The sequence below is a fragment of the Erithacus rubecula genome, assembly GCF_903797595.1.
Source record: "Erithacus rubecula genome assembly, chromosome: 5".
Lineage (NCBI taxonomy): Eukaryota > Metazoa > Chordata > Aves > Passeriformes > Muscicapidae > Erithacus > Erithacus rubecula.
The window spans coordinates 4,816,162-4,844,145 of record NC_136687.1 but is presented as its reverse complement, the minus strand read 5'-3'; the positions used below and the strand labels follow the sequence as shown (position 1 = coordinate 4,844,145).

Genomic DNA, 27,984 nt, shown 5'->3' with positions numbered 1-27,984 from the left:
ACCTTTTGCCTAGAATAAGGGCAAAATGTATCCAAATCATTCCTTTCAAAGGGATATGAGATACACATGAGTGCTGATACTACTGAGAATGTTCAGTGGCCAAGTTCCTCTCTCATGCAATTCCACCCATGCCCCTGAAAGATGTTGCTCTTTTGTCTATTTATCATGGCCAACACAAAATTCTCCATAATTATTCAAGGACAGAGCACCCAGAAAACAACCTCATCTTTCTGAAGGTCACACAAGCATGTTTTCACAATGTTCTTGGTCAGAGTTTCTCAGATGCTGCCCTAGAGGCTCTGAAAACCATCCCAGAGGAAAGGGGGTGATGGAGTCCCTACAGATGAAGCCAGTGGCAGCAGGATACAGTTCCTGTGCCAGGAGCATCTCAGCACCTTGTTTGCATTTCAAATCAAATGCACAGACCAGGTCCTCAAAATTCACCACCAATATTTTCACTTCCTGGAAGTGAAGGTTGCTGCATCTCCCAAACCTCCTTGAAGCAAAGGGATTAACAAAACCACACTCAAACCAAAGCAGCTCACAAGAGACCTTGGCTGGCACAACTCCCTTGATGCTGTTGCCACAACTTTCTCCTGGGCTGGAGTTTCTCCTGCCAAAGCACACACCAGGGCTACCAGGAAGAGCTGCAGTGGGCTAGCAGTTGTCAGGAGACACTGCAAACAGAGCACAAACACTGGGCTGTGCTGGGATTGGGGAGGCGTCGTCCTTCTCCTCCACCAGATTCCTGGGATGGCTCAGCAGGGAATCCCAGCCTGCATCTGAAGTGGATCCAAGTCCCCCAGTGCCCTGCCAGTGACCAAGGAGGACTGTCACCAGCTCTCCTCTCTCCTTCCAGCTGCACATTCAGCAAAGGTGAGATGAAGATCTACCTCAGTGCAAAGCTCACCACAGTTTCTTCCAGTTTGTAAAAAAACACAAAACCAACGTGCCAGCTCACAAGGCTTCTCTTTAAGAAGAGAAACATTCAATATTGGACTAAAGAAAGCTCAGTGAAGAATTTGGTGGTGATGCTTTCCCAAATCAAAATAGTTTTGCAATGGAGGATTCAAGGCCAAATATTTCAAAGTCTTTTGTTGACAATCAAGCAGAAAACTGACTCAACTCAATAGTTCAAATAACTTGACAACATTTTTCAGGGAAGCAATGAACTGGAAGGAAAAAAAAAGTGATGAAAGTCCTATGCATCATTTCAATTGTGTGACAAACTTAGACTTAGTGGCCGGTTGGCATGAAGAGATCAGAAAACCATCCATATTTTACATTTTTTGCTCTATTACCTAACAACATTTAGTGTGTCTGTAAGAACTTTATAGACACACTTACGAACAAACACATCTGAAGCAAAATCAAAGAAAAGAAGAAAAGAGGAAAGACATCAACTGCCTTTGTTGCACTGGATGGAAAATAAAATAATTTGTTTCCCTTTAATTTACATGAAATATTTTCTGTACAGGCCTGTTAATAATTTAGCTTGATATTAAACAACAGCACTGTTTTCACTGTTTGTCTCCCTATTGTTCTGCCACTTGCAGTAATTTAAAACAACCCAGAAAAATCACAGACAAATGCATTGTGCAGAGGACAGATGTGCTGACCCACACAGCACTTTAACAGCTAAGCCTGCAAAGTGTGTTTATGTTCTTTGCTTTTTGCTGCATATTAAAAGAAGGTTTTCCTTAAAACATTAACTCGAGAGCTGCAAAATACATCATGGGAGTAGAAAGTGAAGGGATAAATTCTGAGTTATCTGATTCCTTTTACTGCTTATTTCTCCCCTCTTTTCCTTGGCTCCGGTGCGAGGAACAGGTTCCATCCCGCCAGAGCAACCAGAATAAAACTGACATTTTATGAGTGGAAACAGTCCAAGGATGGTGGCTTATGCTCTTAACATCCTGACATCTCAACCTCTGAAAGCAGCAGCGGCGCTGCTTCCAGTGGCTGCAGAACACCTTAAAAAGCAGCACAAACTGACAATGAAAATAAACTAGGGTTGCTGCACTGCTGGAGTCTGGCAGCCCTTAACAAATACAGCAGCGTCTGGGTGTTAAAATACATAAATCTGTCATCATTACCAGGCTAAGGGGTCGTCATCCTATTCTCAAAATAAAAGAACTGTGCATAATCAGTAGGGCAGGGAGTTCAGAACAAAGTACGCCTTTTACAAACTCTCAACTGCTGATAGATGGATGTTTGCAAGGGACTTAATGTCTTTAACAGGGTACGTTTAAGAAGGAGTGTAGGTTTCAGAACTCCTGGGATTAGTACTTTTTTTTTTCCTCTTCTTTTCCAATTTTATTGCCAAGTGTATAATGTAAACACTCAGGTTTTCTGACTGTGAAACCCACATTATTATAAAGAAGGAAGAATCAAAGCCTTCTAGCACAATGATATTATTCACGAAGGACAACACAGAATATGTTCCTCCTCTCATCAAACAAAAATAAATTGGATTTTAAAATAGGTCTGTACACTAATTTTCAGCAGTTTTGTTGATTTTTATTGTCCTTTTTCATCTTTTTCTTAGTGTGGATGCCAAAGACAGCACAGGAAAGGCAGAGAATCAGACCCTACAAGGAATGTAAAAATACAGCTCCTCAGAACCATACATTTTAACAGACAACATACCTACATGCATGGATCAAGAGTCAGCATGTGAGCAATTGGTGCTGTGTACGTGCACTTACACAGACAAAAGCAGTTTCCAAAAACAACATTCAAGCTACACGTTATAAACTGGTCCAACTTGGCACTGCTCACTCTATAATAAATATTCTTCACTGTGCTTTAATTTACAAGTGTGCCTTTTGGGTATTTCTGAGTTAACTGATACCAAAGGGGAAATTTGGCTAAAACCTCACTGTCTGTGGTATTTATTGGGCAACCCTAGGACAGCAGAGCTGGGTTGTGGCACAAGGCTCTGGCACAGACCTCCTGGAGACACTGTGCCCATGAAGCTCAACACAGCTTCAGTGGTGCTGAGAGCAGTGGGGACATGACAAATCCATCACCCCCAGCCTTCAGCAAGAAGCAGAGGGAGGAGCACAAATTCCAAGGAAAAACTGTTAGGAATAGGCGAGGACAGCAGTAGTTGTAGGGAGGTTAACAGAAGAACCCTGCTGCTTGAATAAGTCATCTTGGATGGCTGGCAAGGTGGTAGATATCTGAAAGCTGCTCAGGCCTGCAATTAGCTTGATGGCTTCTCATTAGTTGGGGTGCTAGCAATTAAAAGACTTCTAGACAGCAAACCTTGACTGGGAATCTAGACCACCTTTGGAAAGGCTGGTTTCCACACACACAGAGATCACCTGCTTGGAGCAGGGACTGCCTTGGCTTTCCTCATGAACACAGCTATTTCTCAGCACTGTGGATGTGCAGATGTGGAAAATCTCTGGCTGAGCACATCAGCACTGTACGTCAACAGAGGAATTCTGCCCACTGCCCATATGGAGGATTGCACCAAGACAGCTCTGATTAATCAAGTCAGAGATGTTTTTAGCCTCAGACAAACTGACGAGAAAAACCCAACATGAACACCACAAACTCGCCGGGATCAGAGGCTCTTTCTATTAATATCATTTAACAGAAGGAAGCCATAAATTGCTCAGATCAAACACGGTTTTAATGTCAGCCTGCCTGGTATTGTGTGCTGCTTTCATTCCCAAACAATATTCATGCAGCAAGCAGAGCTGCAGCTTGCTATTTGCACGGGTGTAGCAGCCACTCCACGCTCCAAAGCATCTGCAAAGGATTGTGGGCTAAATGCATCCATATGTCCTGCATGCCTGGGATTTACACTGGCTGCAGCCCTGGTTTGCCACAGTCTGCCACAGGATGGAGTATGGGGGGAAATTATATATCCATACATATATGTATGAATTTCATGCTTACATCCATGGAAAAAAATCTTTTCATTTCCTTTAAATTGTGAACAGGTGTTGTCACCTTCTTAACTTGGCTTCTATGTTACAGCTTCACGAAGGGAAAAGAGAGATCTACCCGAAACAGTGAGGCTTTTGTTAGCCAGAACATGATGTATTGATAAGCATACTGTAAAGTTTGTTATAAAATCAAATGAAACTAATAAAACTGAACAAAGATCTTGTAAAAACTGTGGACATTATACAGCATTAGCACTGAGCTACATTACAGATATGGACTTGGAAGAAACAAAACTCCTGCCCAGTTGGTATTTTCCAGCCCTTTACAGCCATCCACCAAGAGCATCAGTCAAACCACTCAGTGTTACATTTTTGATCAGTCATTTTTAGGATAGTTACAGCTAATACTGGCACTCACATCATCATCTTTTTACACAGCAAGCTTTTCAAGAACAAATTGTTATGGGCTGTTGTGACATCAGTCTAGTGCAGCACTCATCAAAATGATGAAAACTAGTGAAATTGTTTCCCTGTAGCAATCCAGCAATGGTCACACCTTTTCAGTTTGGCTTTCCTCTCCCAGAACAGTGGACATTTTACAGGACTCAACATGCTGTATACACTGGACAGAGTGTTTGCTGGACTCTGAGCTGGATCTCTCAAATGATGAAGAAGTGAAGAACCCCTGAAATTCAGGGGTAGGAACACTGATTGTTTTTTAGATTTCTTTTCACATGCTTGTGCTGACCCTGAGCAATACCAAGCTTGGTTAGGGTGTGTGTCTTCATGCCTGTGCTAATAAACACTGAGAAGGGAGAGCCCTTGCTTGGGTGAGGGCATCATTAGTCAACAATGACTAACAATTTTCCAGCTTCCAGTGGAAAAGGAGCTTCACTTCCAAGTGAACAGCTTCCAGCTACGAGTTTGCACCAAAACATGAAAATACTCACAGTTCACTGACTCCTCTACTCACTGGGGTCCCTTCATTCCCATTTCCAGTCTCTTCCCACAGGCTGGCATGCAGGACTGCCTCACTTGGCAGCACCAGGAAGGTTGCTCTTGTAAGAACCAAACCCTACCTACCCTTCAGGGAGGGTGACACAGTGGCACCTCACACACCTTGATTCCAATGGCTGGGCCTGGGGAAGGCTCCCCTTTTCTGCCCAGCTCCCACAGGCCCAAACCAATCTGAGCTTTAATTAGCAACACAACCACTACTAAGCATCAGTGGCTATGGCCAGATCCTCATCTGGTGTTAATCACCCTGCGTGTGCACAGGAGGCCACCAACGTGGATCCAGCTGCTGGATGGGGGCCTTAACAAATTAAACACGAGCTTTGGAACTGTTTATTGTCACCAGGAACTCTTCATTTCCATATAATGACTGACTAATCATCATTAGCCAGGATTATATGCCCTGTGATTGTGTTAATGGTCCCACTCTGGATAGACTGCCCTTTGCACTTCATGCTGAAGTAAAGACATTTTACTAACTCCATGCCATGACCAGCACAGGCTACACCAGCTTGTTCTCAAATGCACAAACTGCTTATTTTCTCCCTTTATTTTTGAATTGTTGACTCATTTCAATTTTTGCTTAGCATTAGCAGACCCTTGGTGCACACATTGCTGACTCAGTGTTGATTCACATCTTCTTACTGAGCACATCTCTCTCTGGTCCCCAGAGTTTCTTAAGAGGCCAAAACCCAAACATAAATGAATTTGTCATGCTTTTCCAAGATGGCTGGTGGCACCTGACGCTGGGCTAGAAATGTTTTCTCAGCTTTTGCACTGTAAATGAGTTCTGAGACACGGATTGATGACTTCATTGCAGAAGTGTAATGCAAACCATGTTTTACTGTACTCAGTTTTTTTCACACAGTATTTTCTACTGCTACAAGCAGAAAAAAAAACCCTAAGAATAAATATCCATTCAGACAAGGCCATGAATTTTTTCAGGATACTTATGCTGACTGTTTAAAAAAAAAAGGTTATTTTAATGCAAATTTTTCACACATGCCTGTTATCAAAGAGAGCTGTCTTTGGACAAGCTGTAAAAAAGCATAAAATAGCAGTTGGCTCAGCAGGAAAAAGCTACTTTAAAGATAAATCATCTGATGTCAGGGCAGATTCTTGAAGCAATCAATTGCAATAGACAGACAGCAGACATTTAACAGCAAATTTGATTTTTCTGAGAGTGAGATGCAGCTGAAATTCTGAACAGCCCATCAGGGGTTTAGGACAGGCTGCATTCTTCTCCCTGTTCTCTGCATCAAGACTTCACTACCCCCACAGCCCCAGTGGGGCCAAGGGGCTGAGAGGGCCAGGCACCAGAGGGGAATATGAACTGGATAGATGATAGATTCTTCACCAAAATATTTTAAAAAATAAAAATTAAAAAAAAATAAACAACCCTGAAGAACAAAATAAACAACTGCAGCAGTAAGAGATATAGGCTTGAAAAAGAAATTTGGAAGAAGCTCTTTCTTGGATTTACATGTTGATTATTTTTTGTGCTGAGATGCACCCAAGCAAGATGTGTCCTTGGCAGTTTACAAACACCAAGTAAAACAAAGAGGTGACAGTCCCAAAACCTGCTCTTGTTGCTGCCTTTTTTTCTTTTTTTAGCTTTGCTACAGAAAGCAGCAAGGAACATGGATGCAGATGTGAAAATAGAGACAGTTTGATCTTTCATCACCTGGTTGAGCAGCTGATGCAAGAAGTATTTACTGGCAGCACCTGCAGCAATAGCCCCACATGTTGTAATGCTGGCACACCTTGCAGGATTTGGCCCACAACACTTCTGCAAGTGAAAAGTCCTCTGTGTTGTGTATTAGTGAAAGAGGTCATTATGTTACAGCATAAATATTTACCTATAGTCCTTCCTACAGCTGTTCACAAACAATTTTCCCTTCAGAGAATGTCCAGACTTCTGGAACTCAGGATACTGTTTATTATTGCAGAGAGAGCAGTAATGGAGGTCCTCCAGCACTTCCATGTTAGAATACTTTGTTTTCTAAGTTGTTTTTAAGTCAGGAAAAGCTCACCCATTTGGGCTAGGATTTCCCAGGGAGGGCCTGGTGGCTGGAGTGTGGCTCCATGTGTGCAAAGTTTCTCCAGGCTGGCCACAGCTCAACACAGGCTTCAGTTACACCACCACCTGCTTTTCTTCTTTTTTTTTTTTTTTTCCTGAAGAACATGCCTCCCTTAAGCACACAAGGTGGACAGTTTTCAAATAAGGAGTAGCTGTTCAGCACTTTCTTTCTTCCTCTTTAGCCTTAAGTTTCCCTTTAGAGCACACTGGCAAGGAATTTTTTAATTATGCAGTAAAGAAACCACAGGTTTCAACCAACCATCTATAAATGAAATAAAGTTATTTTTCACACCTTTAGAATTAATTCAGATGAGGAAAAAAAGTTAAGATTTCATGGGCATCGTTGTATATATAATTTTTGGTGAAGGTACAACACATTTGTCCACACATAATTCTCCAAAATAAGGAACCATTGTACTTAATAACTGCAATGTAATTAAATACTGATTAAAGTTCCTCTTCCAGCATTTGTAAATCCATCTGCAATGTAATTGGCATCCCAAATCTTGTGGTGAGCCACAAAAACTATTAAGGATAGCTAAGAGAGGAAATTGTAGTTTTGACTTATATTGGTAATCTGCTTTTACTGGCTTACATTTTATGTAGGGCTGCATTACAGCAGGATTCCTTGGATCTCTGGGATCCAGGCCCTGCAGTCTGAGAAGATGGGGAAATAAGCAGGGCAGAAACCAATTGCTACCATCTGGGCAAAGCCTTTGTTTGAGAATGAAGATCAAAACCCTAGAATAAGAGAAGACTCACTTCCAAAAGAGCAGCTAGGAAGATGCAAGATTAGGAGAAAAAGACTTTAGTATGTTTTATGAAGGAGGAATAGTCTTTTAGGGAGAGATTTAAGAGATTTAGACTCAACTCTGAGCCTCAGCTCCTATTTTATTATATCACCTGGTCTCTTTATCTCAGTTGCCATCTGTAAAATCACTGCACTTCCAGACTGAGAGGTTCTCCAGCCAGCCAAGCTCTGGTCCTGTCTATCAGAGATGCAGAGACTCACCTAAATGTGCTCTGCTCCTGCACTGAGCTGGCTGGCTGCAAGCAAGACCTGTCCTGAAGCCACAAAGGGACATTCAAACAGTCTCATAGCTGAATTATTACATCTCACAGAGCCCAGCCAGGGAGCTCATCTGGCCACATCTGCTGGCCCCCACCAGTGTTGGAGCATCCACTGACCTTTTTATTCCTTTGTACAATGACCCAGATTTTTGCAGGCTCTCTGTACTATTATGGAACACAGTGGCTAGTAAAAGTTAAGATTAGTAAGAGTTACACAGCACTGAAAGCAGGCAGAGAGGATGGATACTGCTGGATTTTGTCACTGCTCTCTGTAGGATTTGGGTAAATCATCACCTTAATCTGCTCCATGTAAATAACACAGGGGTGACAGTTCCTCACTTGCCAGTGGTGTGACAGAGCTAGAGTTATACAGCATAACTCCAAAACCTTTCAATAAGCTACTGAATATTTTCCAGGTATTGTAGATTAAATTTCCAGAACGCTCTCATGTCAATATGAATTATATTCTTTCAAGTCCTAGTGTTTCATAAATCATTTGATGCTGTTCTAGATCTAATATCTTAACCACCTTGCCCATGTCTGACACCTGTGTGGTTTTACATGTTTGGTGTTAGCAGTAAAGCTGGAATAAGAGGGGTTTTTCTCCTTTGAAGGAGTGGAAAAACAGAGAAGCCATATGGTTCAAAAAGCCTAATGAAGTTTGTGCTTTCCAGAGCACAAACAGCTCCATCAACTCAATCTTGGTCGTCAAAACTGACATGCAGTTGGTTTTAAAACACTGCCTCCTTCTCAAAAACCAACAAGGGATTGATTTTCTCTCAACCAAAAGTATTTTCACCAAGACGAACAAGAGCATCTGGTCATTGCATTAAATGTCTGGGTCCTTTGAAAGAGTAAGTCAGTGATACCTTGTGTTTACTTGCAGAGCTTGACAAGAAAGACACAAGGGGAACATTTGTTTTCAGGGGAAGCTGCTCCAGTGAAAAGCAATTGGTTTGAAATGCTACATGAACACAACTGTACCAGCAGAGACTGGGGACGTAAGCAATCCATCAAAAATGGTCAGAGCAGCAAGAATGCACAAGGGCACACTGTGAGATGAGGAAAGAGGGAGCAAAACAGTGTAAGAAGCGCTGGATTTAGCTAGTATTTACAACAAGGATGTGTGGAAATTAGTGATATCTCAGCCCTTATGTCTGACACAGATTTAGGTTAAAGTTACCCTTTTCTTGGCACTCAGGGATCAATATTTGTTTGCACAGGGTTCAATCTCACACCCACAGAGGCCAGTGGGAGCTTGTCATTTCCTTCCATAGATGCCTGATGAGGCTCTAAATAACTAGTGTTTGTGCCCAGGGTTTTTCAGTGCCAAATATAATGAACACTATTGTTCTTAACACAATTATTTTTGATAATCCAATTTCCCTGAGCAACTGAATTGAACCTGAATTCCAGTCCAACTTTTACCCTGTGCCTCCTGGCTTTTTGCTTTCATTTGCTCCTGTTGTGCTACCAAGAATAGGCAGAGCCTTCTTTGACTTCTAGATACCTTGATGCTTTTACCCTTGAGCAATGGGATCTGGCTTGAGCTTTATAGAGGATACAGGATGACACAGGAGATCAAAGACTTTGGCAACCTCCTCATACTGCAAAAGCACAAGCTGGACTAAAGCAGACTCCTATAGCATTCCTTTCTCCACAGCAAAGAGTCTGGAAAGCACAAAAGGAGTCTGTATAGACATGACTCTGTACAACTATTTCCACTTCACCCTGTTTGGTCAGTGTAGCACAGAGAAATGCATGAATGTGGTTAAGAGGTGAACAAGGAAAGCCAAATTCTCAGACTATGTAAATTATAAAATAACTTTTGCAGCTCTATCTCACTGATGCTACAGGAGTAGTACCCCCTCACCAGAGGGTTTCCCTCACAGAAGCATCTCTTTCCAGATAAGAGATTTACATTCTGGTCCTTTTCTTATACTTTGCTGTGCAGCAAAGTGCGTTCTCCAAGAATCACCCTGTTATCAGGTGACAATCCTCCATCAAGCAGCACCAAGTGTCTGCTACAAGTCCTGAAACCAGCAGATTCCCCTCCTGCTGCAAACAGGAAAAAGGAGAAATGGAACAAAACCAGGCCAAGAGCCAACCAGTAGGCAGCTGGAAACTGCCCTAAACTCTGTTCTCACTTCCATCATCTCAGAGAAACAGAACTTTGTAGACCAAATGGTCAGGATGCTGATCAGGCAAAAGGTGAGCAAGATATCTGATTTCACCCCCTGCTTTGTAACCTTCCCCTTGGCTCCCTCAGCATCCTCCAGCACACTGATTTTCACCCAGCTCTTTTCCTTCTCCCAGCCAAGCACCAATGAGCACATTTCTGTGTCAGCCCCTGCAGAGGAATTTCTGATTGCCTACAGAAATGTCTTTGGGAATTTTTGGGAATGCTCAGACGAGCAAGTGGCCCCAAATTCTCATTGCTGGGCCAAGCAAGCCTTTTGAAGATGGTCAAAAGCATTTCCAGTGAACCCATAGTCACTGAGAAGCATCTGAAGCTTTTTTAATCCTGCCTCCCTCAAGAAGATTTCCCAGGAGCCCTGGAGCCAGCTCAGAGCTTTGTTTCAACCCAAATATTATTATTCCTGAAGACACCATGCTCATCTAACATCCAACAGCCCAGCACATGGATCTCCCTGCTGTGCATTTCCATGTGGGTGCTCCAACATTTGTTTTGAGAGCTATCCCATTCCAACAGCAAACATAAAGATCAGTGTGACCTCTCCTTATCACACAGCCTTTCCTGTGTGGAATTCATTGTGATCTGGACCCCAGTGGCCATTGCATCATTTCTGTTTGTGTGTAACCTCTGGCACCCTGCAATCTTATCTGCAGCAGAAGATGCGCAGCAGCTCTGGCAACCCTCAGACCCTGGCAGGGGCCAGGCAATGATTGGCAAAGCAGACCTGCACTCTGACAGGGCATGGAAAGAGCCCCGTGTGCCCTGGGCAGGTGGCTGTGCTGCAGCCCCACTCACCGATGACGATGAGGGTGTAGTTGACGCTGGCGCTGCCGAAGCCGTTGGTGGCTTTGCAGATGTAGGTCCCCGCGTCCTCGCTCTCCACCTCCTTGATTTTCAGCCCCTGCTGGAGGATGCGGAACCGGGTCCAGCCGCTGTGGATGGTGCGTCCGTCCTTCATCCACATGGTGAGGGGCGGGGGGTCGCCTTCCACGGGGCACAGGAGCTTGATGGTCCTGCCCAGCCGCACGGACTGCCGGTGAATCACTTTGTCAGCGATCCTGGGGGGCCCTGGGGAACAGAGACAGGAGTTGCTGTTATGACTTCTGCCAGTGACACAGCACTGATTCAAAGCCCAGTCATCCATCTGGCCATTACACTGACTGCTATGCAGGATAAAAGGTGCTTACCAAAAATGACTCACAGCCTAGGCTGGAAGTGTCAGCAGTTACAGAGGGATACAGCAAGACCTGAAGCTGCAGCCCTGCCATCGGCAGCAGCTCAAGCTAACCTGTCAGGTTAAGACTTTCAGTGCTCTAGACACCAACTTTATCAGGTTATCTTCTAACATGAACAGTGTTGCTAAAAGGCTATTTATTGCAGAAGCACATCAGTCTCAGACATTAAAGTCCATGCTAAGTTTTGGTGTAAAGTCCCAAATAGAAGCAGGAGCTGCCCTGATATTAATGAATCAGCTCCTATCTTTTTCTTGGGTGTTGGCTGATGATGGTGAGCAAAAGCAAAAAGAAAAGCAATGGCAGGAAAAGCAGAAAAAGCACTAACTGTCCCCAGTGCAAACTCTTATATAGGATCTTCTCAACAAGCCAAGACACAAACTCAGACCACCACTCCTTAACCTATTAGAATTCCAGTTTCTTAACACGCCAGGTTACACAGACTACACAGATGATCTATCTTGTTCTATCTGAAAAACATAAGCAATATTCTTACTATAGCTCTGTCTAAGCACTGTCTACAACTACAGTCCTGGAGCCTCTACTGAAAACATCAGTATGTTTTTCAACCCTCACTAGAACTCACACTTCTACTTTGGTATTTAAACCTTTTACTCACTAAAAGCATTAGAACTCATACTAAATACTAAAACTTACTTACTGACCTACTTATTTATCCTAAAACTTAAACTTACACTAAAACTTATGTGTGAGTAGCTTATTATACTTCAATCCATCCAAAGGCTTTAATTTAATCCTTATACTCTGATTTCTCTCTGAAAAATTCAGAGAGACCTCCGACTCACTGACTCCAACACTAACCCACCAGGGAAGTCTGGTTCTGAGGCTCTACTGCTTTTCCAAAATTTCCAGCATTTTACCATCACAGAAAGGAGCCCCATACACAAACTGTTCTACTGTATTTGGCAAAGAAACTGTAGTTGTTTTAAACTTAACACCTGAAGGTAAAATTAGTAACAGGAGTGGTACTTACAACAAAACACTGCCCCCCCTCCCACTCCCAAATGTTTTAATCCTTTCATGTTGTATGTACAGTAATTCCCTTTAATAGTCACCAGATGGGCTTTATCTGAGACACATAAGCCTGCAGTTGTTGAACACAGAACATTCATTGGGTAGTGCTTCAATGAATGATCCAGCTTAGCCTGGCATGTTAACATTGCTTATAGTCCAAAAGAGGATATTTTTACAAATTTCCTTAGCAACCCTGCTGGTTTGACCCACCTGACAAATATTTGCTCTTTCTAAAAAGTGATAATTTCACACAAAAGAGAGTGTCCCTGGAATGTCAGAGTAAAAACACTGCCACATGATAACAGGATGCACTTGGACAGGCCAACAATCAGAAAAAAAAAAAAGAAGTGATAAAGACTCCAACAGTGGGAATGGTCCCACAGCTGAATTCCAACTGAAATTCTTTCCCAAGGCTCTGAAAAGTTGAGAGTCTTTTTCCTGCATCTGCCTTTTTCTGCCTTCTCATTAATTGCACAAGTTCTCTACACAGATTGCAATAGCAGTGCTCTTCCCAGAATAGTCTATTAATGGGTGTGATAATGAGTGTCCTGTTCTTGCACAAGGACAAAATGTTTTGCTAAGGATTGCTGATGCTGAGTTGCACCCAAAACCCACGAGATGTTTGTGGGATTTGGAACTGTTCCCTCATATTTTACTCCTGTTCTTAGCGTTTTACAGGATTGGACCAACAGGGGATAAACTACAGAGCTCATATTTGCACTTCCTCATGACTAATTCCTATTATTCCAAAGTCTGCCTGATTTTTCCTCAGCACGACTAAGGCAGTACACACAGTCCAGATCCTGAATGACTCCAGAGCTGTTGCAGTTTCTTACACTGAATCTCACCCATGAATTTTCCATCTTTGCTGGTGAAAACAAATGCTGCTTAAGCTTAAAACAGAGTGATGAACTAGCTCAAACTTATTGAAGAGTTTAACTAAGAGGCTGGTTAAATCAATGTGTCCTAGACAAACTCAGATTCTGATGAACTTTTAATGACCCAAGGTAAGGACCTTGAGAGCACTTATTCTGAAAAAGTCAGAGAAAACAAAGATAACAAAGAAGGTAAAGATAACCCCCTCCTTCACATCTTCAGCAGTCGCCTGTGGGACAGCATCTCAGAGGTGATGATATCCTCCCACACTCCAAGGGAACTGGCAAAACACCATGAGAAATCCTGCCTGTTCAGGTGTTCTGAAATTTCCAAACCACACTTATGCTCTTCACCTTGTGAGATTTCCGACCATCTCTGTGGATGGAGAGATAACTCCAAGACTTTCTGTATGCTGGTCTGACACAAATTGCATTGCTGAATATATTAAAGTGAAAATCCACCCATGTAGAGGGACTGTGTGTGTTGGCTTTGATAAGGTAGAATTCACAAACATTGGGTGAGAATCCACCCCCAAATTCTGTTACATGGTGCCCTCACTCAGTGAAAAGGAGCTGAAATGCCCGATGAAAAGTCCACAGACTTGCTGATATCCTGGACTAGCCCTTGGAGAGATTTTTTGCTGACCCAGAGCCCTATAAAACCAAGTCAAACTTTAAGAATAGTTTCACTGCAACCTGCTTGTAAGCCAGGATACCACTTCATGCATATTCAAATGACAAAAACAGATCTATAATTAGCACTGGGGGAAAAATGTTTGGTAAGCAGGGCAAGCAGGGACAGTGGAGAGAGAGCACCCTCCTCCCAGCTTGGAAGCCTGCTGTAGGCTCCTTCAAAACCCCTTTCCTTCCGACATTCATGTTGACTCCTGATGAATTTTGAGACCTGGAGGAATCAGATAGTTTCCCAGTCACGTCATGTGCTTCTCTGGGGCAGGCTGCACAAGCACTGCTCTGATGGCACCAGAGCTGCCTCTGGATCTGTCACATGTTTGGGTCACTGGTAAGCTTGGTCCTCCTAAATGCCATTTTCCTTTGACTGACCTTTCATTCTGAGGAATTGTTGGATCAGTCCCTGTCACAGGATCTATCTGCAGACCTTTATGGCATTTTGAAAAGGGTGCGTTTCTTAGAGCCATTCTGCCTAAAAACATTACTGTAGCTCCTCATTAGCTCCTCCAGCAGCTTTCTCAGGAGCAGGAATAGAAGTCTGCCCTCACTCTTTTTTCCTGCTGTGAATTTTGCCAGGTACAGCATGCACTTCTCAGTAGTGTACAGCTCTAGGGCAAAGATGATAAGGCCTTGTTTCTGTTAATTTAGTGCTGTAAGTCTTCCCATTTTATTACCTATAATCTTTTCAATTACTTTCTGCTCAAGCAGTACTCTCTGGAATCAGTGTTTTGATGCAAATATCAAGCACCATCATAATTATTACAATATTGGAATTTACTACTGTGTTTACAAAGAGCCACAATAAAATTCAGCACCTTCACATATGCCAGAGGCTTCAAGACACCCTGGCAAGCCAATGGTAGCTGGACCTCCTGAAGCTGGGCTACAGCAAGAACAAAATGTTGATATCATCACAGATGTCTCATGTACAGGCATTCATTGGGTCTTATTTCACTACATATCTGTAGAGCCCTGCCCTGGGACTGCAACAGTGATGGATGAGTGCTTCTCCAGTCAAGACACTTTGGCACATCTCACCACTCTGCAGCATCAGGCATTAGGGGAGGCAGCAAGGGGAAAGTTTATTTTGCACAAGGTCCTTCTCCAATATCCTCTGGGCAGCGGGTGCTGCTGACACAGAGCTGCCTCACACTCTAACTAGGCAAAAGCATCTTCCCCCTCTAAATCCAGACATTCAGCACCACTCAGGTTCTCTTGGAAATTCATGTCCAGGGTTTCTCTGTAGCAGTTCCATCTCCAGCTACATGAACAGAGCAAAAAGACGCAGTAAAAACCTGCTGAGCCCGCTGATTCCCTGTGTGCAGCAGTAACTGCAGGAGCTCCCCACCTTCCAGAAGTGGCCCATGATAGCCAGGGGGTGGCCAGGAGAACAGAGTGCCCAGCTGGCCCTGCAGGGCGCAGATTTGGGATGTGTCTGTGTGTGACCCTGCAGGGCTGGGGCAGGCATGTGCTTACAGCTGAGGGGCTGTGGGAGCAGAGCCCAGCACACAGCTCTGCAGCCTGGATACATTTCTACAGCTGCTTAGCAAGGCAAAATCCCAGGAAAGCACCTGCTGCTTCACCTACAGCTGCCAGGGAGGTAAAACAGGCTGAACCCTGGCTCTAGCTGCTGAGTTCCCATCCCTGGCTGCTGCTGGCATCTGTCCCGTGCATTAAAGGCAGATGAAATTACTCCTCAGGCAGCCAGTGCCACCATCTCTGCCATCCTGGACTCCAGCTTTGTGTCCTGTGTACAGAAATTACCTCTTGAGTGCAACACCCTATGCCTGCTCACTATTGTTGGTGAGCAAGGCAGCACAGCAAGAACTGGGAGCAACACCATAAAAGATCCTTCTGAAACCTGAACACATTAAACCAGACTGTTAAAACAGTGACTTCATATATTTACTAATGCAAAATTAAAGCTAATATATATATATATAATCTCTCTGCCTAGGGGGGAATGAATCCTGTGAAGTGCCATGTCCCTGCACTCACAGGCCAAAGCTCCAAAGCTTCAGGCTGGATCCTTTCAAGGTGGAGTTGCAGAGAGCAAGAGCCCTCTGGCCCTGGGGAGGAGTCCCAGCACAGTGCTCCCCTCAACTTCTTAGCCATTAGGCAGTGATTCTTGGAAACATCAGCCTTTTTTACGTGCTGAGAATCTCCAATCTGTGATGCCTCTGGACACAGCAATTACTTCCTGCAGCATTTTTTCATGAGTTATCGGAGAAGGACATGAAAAAAAGGCCTTAGGTAGATATTCCATCCAAGATTTTTAGGCATTTTTGTAGTCAGGAAGGGAGAGGGAACTCTTGCAGCTTTCCACCAGGCAAGGACAGCTCTCTCTGGCCACAGGGCACAGCTTTTAAGCCCCATCACAGTGGAGAGGGCGCAGCTGGTTCTGCAGTCTGTCTGAACAGAAGGAGCTCTCCCAGAAAGTTAAGCCCCACATTGACACAAGCCCAGTGGGGGCAAATTTTCTTAAGTCCTCCTGTCCTCAAGCCAATAATTTGAGAAAATAATTTCTTAATACTCTGGCTGCAGGAGAAGGGTGGGATTTGACATTGAGGATGTGGCTCGGGAAGAAGTGATGAGAATGCAGCTGCCTCTCCCCCACGTTTCGTTGTTATTCTTTCTCCAAATACAAACTAAATATAACTTTGCCCCGTAGCATTCAAATCATTTTAGTTCCTAGCAGGGATCATGCCTGGAGTTCCAAGGGCCAGGGTGCAATCAGGCTTAAAATATAATTTAAACAATCCAGAACCTACATTTTCCACCGAGTTATTTTCTTGCTTGTAATTTTACCATCTGCAAATACATATAAACACAACCAGAAAGAAACCAACAAACCCAGCCAGAAGCCAAGTTTTCTGTTCAAGATCACATAAACTCAGCCAAACATTAACAAGGAAATGCTATGATCACCTCATTTGTTTTAAATATTTCTGCTCATATACATGCAGACAAGTGTGCAGATTTATTTGCCTCATTTACGAATACAAGCAACTGGAATCTCCATTCTGTTCCATTATATAAAAGACAGACTCTACACCTGTCTTACTGAACAGCTGGGCAATTTTCAATTTATATCCACTATCCTACACCACAGAAAAGCCCCACTTGCTGCTCTGCTGCTGACTCTGCTTAACCAGCATTCCTGCTCTCTTCCCCAGTGCCTTGGGAAGGGATAGTGGTTGCCATTTCTTGGCAAAAGGAGTTATGTAAAACCCAAGAAAGCCTCTTTGCTTTAGCAAACACCTATTTCCGGGAAGCAGCACAAACAATTTCCAGAAGTGTATTTAAGATGCAACAGTGGAATAGCCTGGAGCTTCCTGTCCATATTTCTCACAGTCAAAAACACACAAACACATGTAATTCTTTTTTCCTGGGCTGCATTGCAAAGTTCATGCACTCGTTCAACTCATACATGCAGTAAACATGATTTACAGCTCTGTGTGAAAACCCTCTAGATATATGGTGTTTTGATAGTGACTCAAACCCAGCACTATAATTTACTAACACCTAGCAGTGAAAGCTAAATGATTTCCCACTCCACATTCCTAACTTTCCATGAACCCCTTTTTACTGCTAACCTGGGGAGGAGATACTGCTCCTACAATGGTTTGGACTCAGCCTGGCTCTTCCTTCAGCTGAACTGCACACTAACATCAAGCTTCACATATGGTGAACGCACCAGCACTGACCCACGTCCTATGAGACCATTTGCCATCATACAGTTCAAAGTGAACTTTATTAACACATTAAATATAATTACAAAGAGGAAATTCCAAGGAAGGTCAACAAGCCCGGACAGTTTCTTGGAATGGAAAGTAATTTATAATATCCACATACTGTATTGTAAAGTTTATAAAGAAGTTAAGTAAGTTTTAAGAGCCCCATGGGTTATGTATATTTTATTATTTAATACCAAACACATTCACTTTCCATGCAGATAAGATTTCTTTTGAAGTGCTGTGTTAGCAAATTAGCCAAGTCATTTACAATGAAGCACCCAAACAAGCCATCAACATATGGAATTAGCATGAGGAGCTGGGGTACCACAGATAGTGAGGAAAATAGAGCAAAGCACAGAAATGTTTCATTGCAACAGTGAGATGAAGGAATTGGAAAAAGGTCACCAACGAAACTGCTCATTTGGTGTACACAGAATCTCTTACACCAAAACCTGAGGCAACATTTGGCCTTCACCAAGCTCATCACAGTAAAACCTGAGCTTCCAAAATCTTTACTGCCAAGATGGTTCACAGCAAAGTGGATTTTTTTTACTTTCCCCATGCTTCAAAACAAAGTCAGGCAGCTGGAAAGGACCACCTAAAAGCCATGTTTGAAACACACATCCAGAGGTACCTATCCTAGGGTACCTGCTGCTACAAAGCTGGGCTGGACCACTCCTGCTTACAACCAGAGTTTAACCTTTTCTACAACTCTTTAACCCTCTCTGCAAGACCAACATGAGGACTATGCACTCACATTCTCTGCATATCATTATTACCATTATTTGTATTGCCATTCATGCTGTAATGATGGATCAATGGACAGAGACCTGGCTCTGCTAGGACAAACTCTACCAAGGACCAAATCCCACAGGGAAGGCTTTACAAAGCAGTGTTGGGGACAGTTTCCATCAACATGAGTAGGTGTTCCTGAAAGAGGGGAACTCTTGGCTGTCTGCACAGTTGGAAGCCATTACATGGAGAGCAGAACTGATAAAAATGCTTTTTGAGAGAGATAAAAGCATGAGTGTGTTGCCCATGTATCCCATTAACTAATGGAATAAGCAGTTCAAAGGACTGGTCAATCCAATCTTTTCATATTTTTCAAAAGTTTGCATTTCCAAAAGGTGTGTGCTATCCAAGTAAAGTAGGGGTCAGCATGGGGGTAACTGGTCCAAATGCTTTGGTATGTGACATGAGGAGATCAGATTAGATGAGCTAATGGGTCCTTCTTGGCTTGAAAACATCGGCGCCCACAGACAAAAACAATGCTTATCAAAAACAATCAAAAGATTAAAGAAAAAACCAACAGCATCTCTGTAGAACAAAGACTCTGAGTGAGGAACACAAAAACACCACAAGTATTTGCTGACCAGCCCTGATGGCTGGCCAGGTTTAGATTTGGAAATCGTGAGCGAGCTCCAGGCTTGGGGCGCATGGCTCAGCCCAACAACCGGATGGGGAAAGCAGCTTTGCAGATCCATTGCACAGCAAGTGAAGTGCCATGTTTTCTCTTTCTTCCCTCCCTCTGTGGTAGGAGTTGCTTTCCTGATGAAATGGATATTTATTGATAGCACAAAAAGTACCTGCCATATTTTACATGAGTAATAACTAGCCCCTTGGGTGAAGGCTGCCAGTAAATTTCCTACTCTAGATGTTCCAAGACTAGGAAAAATAGAATATCTGGGAACATGTTCCATTTAATTAAGTGGCCTGCATACACATTTCACTGACATTTAATAAAATAGTTATTGTATGTTAAACAATTGGCACTTGATTATTGCTTAGATTTATTGCAGTCCAACAACAGTAGATGAGATACATATCTCTTACGTGGTTTCTAAATCCTTTGTGCATATGTTTTCAATAATCAGTTGGTATTTATTTAACATGAAATTACCATCTTATTAAATTAAATGTGCATGGGTGACATTCAATTTCAATTGTTGCTGAACATTTTTTCAGCAGCAAAAAATTGTAACTTTATCCCTCAGGTTTTGAGGTAGCAAATGCAAAAGAGAGTTAGGATTCCTTCAAATTACTTTAGAAGAAACAGACTTCATATGCTGGAAAGTTTCTAGTGTGGAAGAAAATATATTATTTATTGTTTCTCAAGTGCTGCCAGTGGGCTTAGTGTGGGCCAAAGTAGAGGACTAATATTTCTACTCAAATGCTAAATTTATACTGACAGCACAGTTCAGGTATGCAGCTCAATGGATAACCAGAGAATTTTTTTAGAGAAGAGGTAAGTGCAACAAAGGTGTGTTGGCACACAATCTACCTCTTCCATTCCCATTCAAGAAGACAAACCCATTTAATAATAGCATTCCTAATTTGTTTGGCATTTTTTCAAAAGAAATGGCCTTAAAATACGGATTCAAGGTTTTTAATTTTTTTTTTTTTTTAGCCTCCTATTTCCAGGAAGGACAAACTGCCTAATTCTGGAAGAAAGCTAGAAATCCTCTGGCTTGAGGGAAGATGCAGAATCCATGAAATTTCATAGCCCCAACCTGCTCTCTCCAAACCTAACCCAAACATCCACCAACTCTACCACAGGTCACACAGGGACCATTCCTGCCAACACAAGGCATTTGTTTGCTTCCCATAATCTCTGGGAAATAATCCAGTCAGGCAGCTCTGAATTACCTTCTGGGGTGGATCTACCCAAATTTTAACATAAATACCACTGTACTATGCCTTTCCAACTGTTTCCCAACCATGCAAATCCTGCTTCACAAGCCCAGTGGATTTTCCAGCCAAATCGCCCACATCTTTAAGACTTTCAGTAAAACAAACCAAACACTCCACAAGATTCTGTTTAATTCACTTTCTTTGGTAACAGAACTCCCCTTCAAGCCACCAATAGCAACCACATTCCAAATCCCCAGGCTCCAAAGATAGGTGCTTATTTCTGAGACATCCTGCCCTGATTGTTGTCCCCTCCTTTGTCCCTCCTCCCTGCTTGCAGCATTTTGTCACTCGCCCACTTGATTTGAACAGCTCCTAGAAAATAGGTTAGCCAAGTCCACATTTGGTGACACAGGTTCCCCTTGAACTTTGGTAGTCAATATTTAACCCAGCCTGAGCACTGTGTGGGTTTAATAAGTAATTGGACATTTCCCTAATGGACAGGAGCTTGTGTGAGCACTGTGCAAGCAGGAAATTGTAAGTGTCACTGTTTATGTCTGCAGGAAAACACAAACTATGATGGTTGACTCTGTGCCATGCTCAGGAATAATGGGAACACAGATCTTTAAATAGCTGGTTTACCTTCCTGCTAGTCCAGCCACAGACTGACACAGAAGACTTTTCCACTTTTATCAAGGATTTGGGTTTCCCCAAAATACTCTTTAAAATATTTTTTATCAGAATTCACTCTAAGGTATAAAAGTGGAGAAAACTTTAAAGTCCTCCATCCACTGCTGGTTCCTACTGGCCTTTCCCAACACCCAGTATGGAAAAGGTGTGATTAGTGCACTAAGGACTCAGAAGAAAACCATCTAGAACACTCACTCTGGATCATAGGACACTGCCAAAATATCCCCAAGCCTTCTGCTGTTGGGAAATCAGTGCCCTGCATGGCAAGGCTGCTCTCAGCCCTCCCTTTCCTCTGCCCTCCTCTCTGGGGGCTTCTATGTTTGGCCACCACAAAAGCGTGGTAACAACTGTTTGATGGTGACCACAAAGAGATAAACATTGTGGTATTTAAGAACTGCAGATATTTTCAGAGGCTTCTCTAGAACAGAAAGCATTTCCAGCTGAATGGCTGCATAGCAGGCTTGGTATGGAGCCTTTGGCAGAACTGTTTTTCTATGAGAAAATTAGATTTTTGTCAAGACACAATATTTTACCTGGTTTTCTCTTTCCAAGAGTTTTGCCTGGTTTTCTCCCCTTTTTACCTTGAGAAATACTTTGAGTAAAAATTTTGCCCAATCAAAATAAAACACGTGCAATCAAAAAAGTTGTTATTTTTAAAGTATATTGATTAAGCAATGGTAACATTTTTAATTGGTTGTTGTGTACCTAAAATATGAAAACAGTTTTGATTTTGGACAGTAATAAAATATATATATATATATGTGTGTGTGTGTGTGTGTGTGTGTGTGTGTGTGTGTGTGTGTGTATTTATATATATAACTTCTCTTGCTCTGGAAGAAAAATTAAAAATAAAAAAAATCTTGCTCCAAAAAAAAAAAAAAATGCAACATGACTTTAAGACAGCAGTATTTTAAAATCCTGCCTGAACCAATTCACTGTTGCCTTACCCAAACCTCCCATGGTAGGTATGATAGGAGCTGGCCCTTTCTGCCTGAATTAAACTCTCATCTAAAGGTCTACATAGGCCCCATATCAGTGCCTTAACCTGGACCAGAGATGTGCTTTAAAACTAATTTTTTGATCTTCACCACCAATGATACTTAGTTTCACATCATGAAGCTGTTTTGTTGCACATGAACTGAGTATGAAATTTGTATGAAATTGAGCTGCAAGGGGTATTTAGTGCTTAGGATCAGACTAAAGCTATTCTAAAGTGAAATACTCAAACACCCAAAATGCCTTTAGTGTGAACATTGCCTCCTCAGCACCAAATATTTCACTTTAAAGATTTGTTCCTGTAGTGCCATTCTACAATGTAGCTTATACACCTTTACATCACTTCCAGGAGGGGAAAATACTTGAATGAACTTTGAAATAGAGTTTTCCCAAGGCTGATTCATTGAAAACCTACATTTAAGCTCAAGAGACAGCAAGTCTCCTGCACAGGGAAACTATCACTGAATTCTAATAGCATTCCCATCTATTTCCTGCTCTCCAGACACCAAAGCACACACTACCTGATGTAAAAGCACAACACAGTCACCAGGACAGAAGCAAGTGCAGCTTTCTGCAGCCTGCCTGCATCTAGGAGAGCTTCAAATGGACCCACGTCCTCTGCCCCTCCCCTGGTTTGCTCACAACAGGGTTAGTGCACTCTTACCTGGCTTTATTCATTTTACTATCCAGAGAGAGTAAAGATTTATTGTTCTGTCAGACTTACTATGTCCAACTGCACCACCTAGGACTGCCAGAGGCTGTGCTGTACAGTCCTAAAACTGTTCAGCTTTTAAATCAGATTTGCATTTAATGTGGTATGTCCAAAGGTTTGCTGCACCCCTTGCTGCCCAAAAGCTGCTTCACATCACCTGGAGGAAAGTATTCCTCCTACACCTCTATTGCATGGCATGTGTCAGGATGAATGGCATTACCAAACCAGCAGCTAGCAGTGGGTGTATTCTGCCAAAATTGAACCATTAAAAACAGATATTCAACACATCAATCCATTAAGATTCCCAAAACTATTCAAAGGGATTGGAAATACTTCTCCTTTGCTGAAGATCCCACATTGCCTGCCTTTTATCCCTGTGCATCCTCATTAGCAGCAAGATAGTGCTAATTACTATTTGATGCACAAGCAATCTACCAGCCCCCTGTTCTTAGCACAGCCTGTTGCTTTATCTGAGCTGCCCAAACTTCAGCAGCTCCAGAGGCACACAGGAGCTTTGCTGACATCAACTGCTCCGTGATTTCAAGTGACGCCATCCCACTGGCGGGCTGCACGCTGGAATGTAACATCATATCCAGCAGGTAGATAGAGACACTGGAATATCAATTAATGTGCAATCCTATTACCTCAGTGTCTGGTAATGTGCAGCCCCAGCTACTCTCCTGCAAGTGGAAGGGGGAGAACCTTGAGAGCATGGGCTATCTAGGAAAAGCTGTGCACGGGGAATATCCCACGTGCCATGGCGCAGGCGCGGGAACCGGCGCATCAGCTGTCAGCAGCAATTCCTGCCTGCACACTGCAAAAGCATTTCTGGGTTTCTCCCTCCACAGAAATAGGTTTACTGTTGAAGTGACTTGAACTTGTTCTTGAGGGAAGCCACGTCAGGAATCACCCCGTGCTGCTCGCTGGCATTTCTGAGCAAGGAGCCAAGAGGTCAAAACCCAAGGTCAGAGAATAGCAGACATGCAGGATCCCTTGCTGTACCTGAGGCTGGAGAGATCAGCACATTCCTAATCAGCCACTAATCCCCTAATCTTTATTGCATGTAAATTCCAACCCCTTCCCAATGTCTGTGCTGTGGTATTCTCCAATCTGATTATGGTGAAACCCCATTGAAGACTCATGGATGAAAGATGGAGATGTGTAAAATCAATTTTATATATCACAAACAGCGCCGCAAACCCCTCCGGGGATCAAAGCACCGCCGTCAAATAGCAACAAACAGAGGGCTGTTAAAAACACTTCTTATCTAATAGTGGATGGGACTATTTGACAAAAGACTAAATTCACTTCCGAAGGGAGAACAGTGCTGCATTGTTTGACTGACAGTAAAGGATCAGTTCATGACTAAGGCAGGACAGGCAAGGTAAGAAAAGCCATCATTTAAGGACAAACTGTAGAAGTGTGAGGGTGGAACAAAGAGGGACTAGATGCATTCTGACTCACAATGTACTCCACCAACAATCTCAACTTACTTCCAGAAGGTACAGCAGAAGTGCCATTGGCATGGAACAGGTGGTCAATCATTTTGTCATTTAGCATTTCTCTTGATATGAAACAATAATCATTGGTGGGGCTGAGCAAAACACTTCAGTTTTTGGTCCTGAGCTCAGTCAAGCTTTGCTTGAAATGGCTGCACCAAGAGGGTCCAGAGCTTTGGCCCATTGGGACAGCCTGGACTCCATTATTATAAATACAGTGGTTTTCAGTGTTGAAAACAATGACAATTTGATAATGCTTTTAAAAAATAAAATACCTTGTCAAGATCTCTCTATCTCCTACGTCACTTTCCTATAGTGAATATAAGGGAAACAAAGCCTCCTCCATGTAATTCACCAGAAGACAGAGAGGAATACTAAATTAGAAGAAAGCAGAGGCCAATCCAGCTCCTGTGTTTCATCCATTGAGGGGAGTTTGCCAGAACAATTTTAACTTTTAAATCTTGTGATATTAGGTGCTTTTTTCTTAGTGTCTCTTACTGGAGGGCATAATCCTGAAGGAGAATCTCCTGTTCATTTAAACACAAAAGGAAATTTGTGACCTTTGCGATTGTGAGGAATCACTAAATGCTCTGAAAACAGGCAACAAACAAACAAAATCCAATTTGTTGGAACATTCAAGCTATTTCAGCCAGAGCACTGGCTTTTGTGGGGTTCAACTGAGGAGTGCTGAACACACAGGATTAGTAACGTGAGCATTTCCCATGGATGTGTCCCAAGCGATTTGTTTAAGCATCTTTATGAAGTGCATTAACAAAAGGCTGCACTGGCTGTGGGATCCAATAGCTGTAGGGTCTGAAATAGCTTATACTCCATTCACCATGCAGGAGATTACAAGCAGGTGTCTCTCCTAGAGAAACTGGTGCATTACAATCAACAGGAAGCTGGCTCATATTCCCAGATGTTTGTCGTTATGGGAAGCAGGGAGATGTTGGGGGTCAATAAAACCATATTGCTACTCTTGCAGCACCTACAGTCCAAGAGCGACTTCAGTAGCTCAGCTCTGCCATTGATAAAAGTTTTACAAGACCTCTGCTCCAAACAGCCCTGAAATCAAAGGTCTGTTTACTTAGCCTTTGCTTGCTGGGCTTTAGGATAGTGCAAGGAAGATCAAAGCAGGGACCTGGTTTAACATGTCCAAGTACACAACCAGCAAGTCTGTTTATGTTGGATTCCTACACACTGAGAGTGCTGCTGTCTGTCAACACTTCAGGCTCATTTTCAGCAATATTGGGTGAGGAGGGAAATATTCAGAAAGACCCCACAGATTTTGGTCCTGCTGAAACAGAAGTAAAAGTCAGAGCAGGGAGCTCTGCTTGAGACTGTGACTGCCAAGGTCAAACATGAACTCCTTGCAGGAAAAAGGAAACCTTCATAGGTCAGAGACCTTTGATTTCTATTGAAGCTGCATTAAAATGCAGCAATAGTCTGCACAAAGAGCTGGAAAAGAAATTAGGTTCTGTATAATTTTGTTCTGTATTCTTTGGTTCTATATTTTTTTATGGATGCTCAAAGAGAATCAGCTTGGCACTGGTAAGGGATGACACCCTGAGCACCTCATGAACAGAAAGAGGTGCAACAGCCACCAGCAATTCACATCTCCCACTGATACCTGTACAACCCCACACTGGGGATGGGGCAGTTTGCAATGACAGGCAATTCATTAACAAAGCTACATTCTGTGGAGCTATTTCCCAGGCCATATTAGGGGGCAATAATCTGATGATATCTTCATTTATTTATTTGCTTGTCACTGCTGCAATAATGGCTCTCTATGTAGAAAATTCATCTATATATTTAGAAAAGTATGAAGACTTGCAGTGGCCTTTGCCCCAAGCAGGGTGGCAGTGGGATGCAGCACAGTTACAACCCCTTCCACATGACTTCCCATTTTCATAAAGTTTGAATTTAGTATCTCTCACATCACTCCTTCTCAAACAATGTGTGTGAAATTGGCTTATAAGCTTAAAAGCTACTGGAAGGGATGGAGATGGATTGACTCTCAAAAAATGTCACCACATGAATTTCACCTCTTTAGGACATCAATGTAAAGACCAGCCAGACATGGATAGATGGTATTTAAACTTTGGAAGTAGGGGTCTTTCTTTGAAAGATTTATCTGAGGATATAACTCCCATCTGGTATCACAGCAGAACCTCCACCAGAAAATCAAATAAAAAATGTTTGGATGGATCGACTTAATACTCATTCCTTTTACTTTCCTCAGTGTTCCAGGTTAAAGTTTCCTAGGAAAAACCTTTCATATTCTGAGCAATGTTGCTCAAAATAAATAGAAACTTGGGACCTGCAAAAAGCTGTAACTAGTGTTAGGAAGCCAAGTCTCCCAACAGACAGCTCGTTCTGGAGCTGCCTCCTGCAGATGCCCAGCATCTCCCTCTGAAATACCCAAAAAGGCAGAGACAAGGCACTGGACTGGCACTGGCCCATGGATGAGCCCAGCAGAAACAAATGAATTCCTGCTGCTCCTTCCCTTGGCTCCACAGAGGAGTAAAACTTTCTAAGTTAAAAAGTTGTAAGGAACATGTGGAGAAAATCTCACAAAATGTGGGTTCAAGAGCCCCATTAGGTCTCGTTACCATCCATCTCTCTGTACTACCTGCAGAAATGGCCCTTTAAAACAGAGACAAATAAAAAGGGAGAGAACCTAATGGATAAGGTACTTTCTTAGGTCCTTGATAGTCAGAGAGCAAGGATCACACAAGGTACCAAAGTGCCACAAAATTGCACAAAGCTGGGGACATCTTCCTCTCTTGAGGTGCTGTGAGGACACACACCAGATTGCCAGGCACCCCATGATTACAGGCAGATGGGAACCTAGATGGATATGCAGACACACCAAAGAATCTGTGCAGCTTTCCAGGGCAGATATTTTCCCTAAGGAGGCAATAGAGCCAGCTTTGCTCCACCTTATCCCACTGCCTCTAGTCAAAATCCTCATCTACTCCTAAACTGTTCCCTCCCCCTCCTCCTGGCTCCAGTATCCAATCCCTTCATACACTTGCAGACAGTTATTGTCCCCTCAGGTGTCACTTAGCCAAGCTATACATATATTTACAAGCAGCTCTTTTAATCTTCTCCCATAAATCAGTGCCCCCAGTTGTCTGATCCGATCATCCGGGCCTGTCTCTCTCTGTCCAGATGAAAACCTTGCCTGTCTCCCTGACATCTCCTGGATGTCAAGCTGTCAGCTCAAGCTCAGAGCTCTTAATCTTCCTCCCCCTCCCCACCTCCTTCCTTAATTGCTGTGGACACTGCTACTGTCCTGCCTGTCGCTCAGGCCCACAGCCCTGCTGTTATTTTTTGCTTTGCTCTCCCTCTGGCTCTCCCCATCCTGGCTCAGACCCTGAGCCAAAGTCTTGCTGCAGCTCCTTGATAAGCCCAGCCCTGGCTGCCTGTCCACTCCCTTGCAGTTTGCATCCAGACTCCCATCATATTTCATCAATATTCCCCTGCTCCAGCCTTGGCAAAGCACACTCTTGCCTCGTCCATATGAATGTTTTTCTAGGCACTCCTCTGGCCACTTCTCCCTCTCCTCACATCTACCTTTCCCTTTCCCTGCCACATCAAACAGCTTCTACTTTTCTTCA

The 27,984-nt window shown here is 43.0% G+C and overlaps 1 protein-coding gene across 2 annotated transcripts in view; it reads right to left on the bottom strand.

Annotated features, from left to right (window-relative positions):
* Positions 1 to 27,984, bottom strand: part of FGFRL1 (fibroblast growth factor receptor like 1) — a 162,685-nt gene that overhangs the window by 71,130 nt on the left and 63,571 nt on the right. For both annotated transcript variants that reach the window (XM_079306051.1, XM_079306052.1), the window contains exon 3: positions 11,060 to 11,332. In XM_079306051.1, coding sequence (XP_079162177.1) covers positions 11,060 to 11,332 — 273 coding nt within the window. The remainder of the gene's footprint in view (positions 1 to 11,059; positions 11,333 to 27,984) is intronic.